The sequence below is a fragment of the Neoarius graeffei genome, chromosome 21, assembly GCF_027579695.1.
Source record: "Neoarius graeffei isolate fNeoGra1 chromosome 21, fNeoGra1.pri, whole genome shotgun sequence".
NCBI classification, from domain to species: Eukaryota; Metazoa; Chordata; class Actinopteri; order Siluriformes; family Ariidae; genus Neoarius; species Neoarius graeffei.
Window position 1 is genome coordinate 40,903,179 of NC_083589.1, and position 4,551 is coordinate 40,907,729.

A 4,551-nucleotide genomic window follows, 5' to 3' on the forward strand; every position below is an offset into this window, starting at 1 on the left:
GTACAATTTAAATGAGAAACATGCTTCAGTTACATTGTGTTCACTATAAGTTACAGGGGTGGCAATAATAGTGGCACATGTGTTTTTGTTGAAAATAATTATTTCTTGATGAGGGATTTGTTTTTTCTATGAATAAATTTGTTTCAATTAAAGGTTGGATTTTTCTCATTTTTTTTCAGTGTGAGATGAAGCAACTTCAATAAGTGGATTTTTACTAATCTTTACAAGGGGGGGGGACAATGATCGTGAAGGGCACTGTAAGTAAAAATGTGGGTCATTTTTACCAGGATAGAACATAACAGATGATGAAACAAATTGAGGGACATATTGCCTTTGGCCACAATAAACCAAATAGTTTATTTAATAAAGTATGAACAGCCATAAAAATTCACAATTCACATTTATAGTCAAGGGACACCATCTAACTCTATAAAGTAAGAAAAAACAAAGAATATTATATTAAATGACAATTTTCCAAACATATTTACAACTGTTACAGTAAGTAAAGCCACAGATTGTGGTTGTGTGTTAAAAGTACATTCAGAAGCACATTCAAGACTATTTTACAAAGGTGTGTGTGTGTGTCCTCAGAAGTAGTGCATTCCATCCTGTTGTTGAATGAGTGTCTGTTTCTCAAACTCCAACATTGAAATCCTGCCATTCTTTTGACTCACCTCCTGTATTTAAAAGAACAGCAAGACCTTAAAATACCTTCTTAACACAGTCACATATTCACTGGCATGGCTTTTGAACTCCGAGTTGTTTTTTAAATTTGTTATAGTTTTTTTTTTTTTCAGTTGCTAACAACCAATGAAAACAGTGTTTTCCAATGCTGTCTGCTGGAATCCTCAGACAGTGCACTTTTTTTTTTTATCTTTCACAGGTATGCAGTGCTCATGACTGATTGATTCAGGTGTGTTGACAACAAAAATATGCGCTATGTCCCTGAGGATCTGCATTGGGAAACATTGATCTAAAAGCACTGTAATTACACAAACGAATTAGAGGACAAGACTGGAACAGAAACAATCATATACTATACATATACAACATCCATCCATCCATCCATTATCTGTAGCCGCTTATCCTGTTCTACAGGGTCGCAGGCAAGCTGGAGCCTATCCCAGCTGTCTATGGGCGAGAGGCGGGGTACACCCTGGACAAGTCGCCAGGTTATCGCAGGACATCTCATCTCATTATCTCTAGCCACTTTATCCTGTTCTGCAGGGTCGCAGGCAAGCTGGAGCCTATCCCAGCTGACTACGGGCGAAAGGCGGGGTACACCCTGGACAAGTCGCCAGGTCATCACAGGGGTGACACATAGACACAGACAACCATTCACACTCACATTCACACCTATGGTCAATTTAGAGTCACCAGTTAACCTAACCTGCATGTCTTTAGACTGTGGGGGAAACCGGAGCACCCGGAGGAAACCCACGCAGACACGGGGAGAACATGCAAACTCCGCACAGAAAGGCCCTCGCCGGCCACGGGGCTCGAACCCGGACCTTCTTGCTGTGAGGCGACAGCGCTAACCACTACACCACCGTGCCGCCCTATCGCAGGACATATACAACATATTTTAACAATTAATTTTTAATGCTTTAATTGTATATTTTATCTTACAAGTTACCACTTTGCTTTTTGTTTCCATTCACAACCAGATCTAATCAAATGGTACCACAAAATATAAAGATAATGTTCTATATACTGCAGAGTAATATTGCCATATGTAGATTTTTCTGTATGAGGTGAATTAGGGTCGACTCTGCATAGTGAACTGGACAGAACTGGCTGTTGAATTCTCTAATTCTAATAAGCACTGAACTCTGTCCACCCCACTACTCAAATGCAATACATTTTATTTCCAGATCTGAGCCTGGTGCTCTGCTGTGCCCTTTCTGACCTGGGTGAGTGTGGCATTGGTCCAGCGCAGATACCAGTCTGAGCCTTCCTTCTCATCAGGGGCTGCACTAGACACATAGGCATTGTTCAGCAAACTGCCCAGGCTTCCATTCACACGCTGCATGGAGGAGCGTAACGCACACGACCAACCCTCCTACACACACAACCACAGAGTATCACACAATCTCAGTGCAGACACTTCTAGAACGTTATTACATGTAATGATCCCGTGAACAGTCCAGTGCAGGTTTACCTTATAAATATAATCCACTTGTTGAAATATCAGCCATGTTCGTCAAAAAGATCATTATAATTTTGTACATTGAAGCCATTAAGGCTTTTAATGGTGGGAAAAAAAAACATTTGATTATTGAGCCAGGCCAGGGGGGGTTGTTTTTATTTTGTTTTGCTCACATTAAATGTATCTGGCTGAGCTGGGTGCTTACAGATTTCCATCATGTTTTCCTTTACAAACAGTTTGAGATGGGGACAGAGTGAACGGGTATTAGAGTAGTGTCTATATAGAGACTGCTAGGACACCCATATAAACACAGATAAGTAGTCCAGGTTAGAGTGCAGTTTTCCAAATGTTTTTTTTTTCCTTTTTTAGCTACATTATGTACTTGGGCTGATGCTGTTACTTAGACAATTGTTTTTTATGATGCTTTGCATATTTTCCGCATTATTTGCACAAGTAAGAAATTTTTAAACATTAACTATTGCACCTTTTATCCGATTTAATTCAAGTAACCTGTCACTAGGCTTGTACAGATATCCAATCCCATCATGTCACTGAAAAAATACCAATTGTGGCCCTCACTTTGGCCAACCTTTTCTTACAGGTATCACAAACGCAGATGTGTTGCAAGAGCTGTGATCGCTAATGAGTGCTCCAATAGAGGTGTAACCTACAGTACCTAACTAAAACACACTCTAGCACTGAGGTATTTATCACAAGATGTCCTTTATCCTTGTAATTATTATAAGCACAGGGTTAAGCCTTATAATCACACACTGAGGGATAACAGAGATTTACTCACGTCTTTCTCATCATGCTTTCTTGTGCCAATCCTTGCATGCCTCTGCGAGACGTGATCAAGCTGGTGCTGATACCAGAACCGAGCCTGTTCCAGGACCTGCAGTCCAATCCACAGACTGTCCTTCTCTCTCTCCAGATCACGCAGTTTCTTCATCTGTTAGACACAGTTCGATAATTAACATCCATGCCAACAACATTCAAGGTATACACTATGGGCTGAGAAGAATGGGTATAGCATATGGTGTAAAGTGTTGCATGGTAGAAAAGTCAGCTTCTGTGCTGATAAAGGTTGAATTAGAAGTCAAATGGGAGTTTTTTCAGCGGTGTGTAAATAAGATGAGGACACTTCACTTTTTGTATAAGAGAACTTCCCACACATGCAATATGTAGTTACATCTGTAACTTAATGTCTTATTATTTCTTATTATAACCCCTGACTCTTATAAACGCACACAAAGACCCACACAGAAAGCCTCACCCAGTTGAAGAATCGCAGTGCGTCCAAGCTATCCAGGCTGTTCTGCAGAGGGACGATAACCACTGTGTAGGAGCCATCACATGCCATATGCACATACACACAGGGACGCCACGTCCACACTCCGCTCACGTTACACACAAGAGACAACACAGTGATTTGCAGAATAGACCAGAGAGAGTAAACCAAACCCTGACAGGACAATCGACTCAGTAGGCAATGTTTCACTGGAAGGGAAGGGGAGGGACAGAGATTGGGAGTGGATGAGACAGGAGCCACAGCAGCCTGGAGCAAAGCCAGTGATGAATTCCACGATCCAGTGTGATGGCTGCTTTATTAACCCTGAAATAGCACAGTGAACTATAATGGGGACAAATACAGGAGTAAGTAGGAAGTGAGACTTGAAGGAGTTTTGTAGGGACAGGAGAGAGAAGTGATTGGGGGGGGGAGTGTCCCAAACATAATAGCTGTTTCCGAGGGGCTACAGTAATATGTAGGTGGAGTAGGCAAATGGAACTCTCTCTCTCTCTCTCTCTCTCTCTCACGTTCATATTCTCTGTCCCAACATGTTATGGAATGTGCCTGAACCTGGACTGGAAAAATAATACACAGACGGAAGAGGTGTGTGTTTCATTAGGTTCGGTTAGAAACAGCTAATGTTACTTATCAAATCACAGGATGTACAGTTCCATGAAAAAGTATTTACCCCTGCCTGATTTCCTTTATTTTTGCATATTTGTCACACAAACTGGTTTCAGATTGTCATACAAAATGTAATAGATATCAAGGAGAACACAAGCAATCACAAAAACCATTTTTAAAAGATCATTTCATTTATTAAAGGAAAAATGTTGTACAAAATCTCTATCACCCATGTATAATTAATCCTCTAAACCTTATAACTCTGTCTTTGCAGAATTTCTTCAATTCAGCCACAGCGGTGGGCTTTCAATCATGAATTGCCCATTCAAGCTTCTGTGTAACCTAATTACACTTGAGCTTCAGATCACAGGCTGATAACCACACATTCTCTTTCAGGATTTTCTGGTAGAGAACAGAATTTCGTTATGGCAAGTCACCCAGGCCCTGAGGCAGTAAAGCATCCCCACGCCCAATGGCAGTTCTAGTT

At 41.0% G+C, this 4,551-nt stretch overlaps 1 protein-coding gene across 1 annotated transcript; it reads right to left on the minus strand.

The window, feature by feature from the left end:
* Window positions 1–327: 327 nt before the first annotated feature.
* sapcd1 (suppressor APC domain containing 1) lies at window positions 328–3,792 on the minus strand. Its single transcript, XM_060903113.1, has 4 exons — window positions 3,426–3,792; window positions 2,949–3,101; window positions 1,910–2,062; window positions 328–677 (listed from the first exon to the last, which is right to left on the minus strand). The coding sequence occupies exons 1-4, from the start codon at window positions 3,510–3,512 to the stop codon at window positions 588–590; spliced, it is 483 nt and encodes a 160-aa protein (XP_060759096.1). The 5' UTR covers window positions 3,513–3,792; the 3' UTR covers window positions 328–587.
* Between the last annotated feature and the right edge of the window lie 759 nt (window positions 3,793–4,551).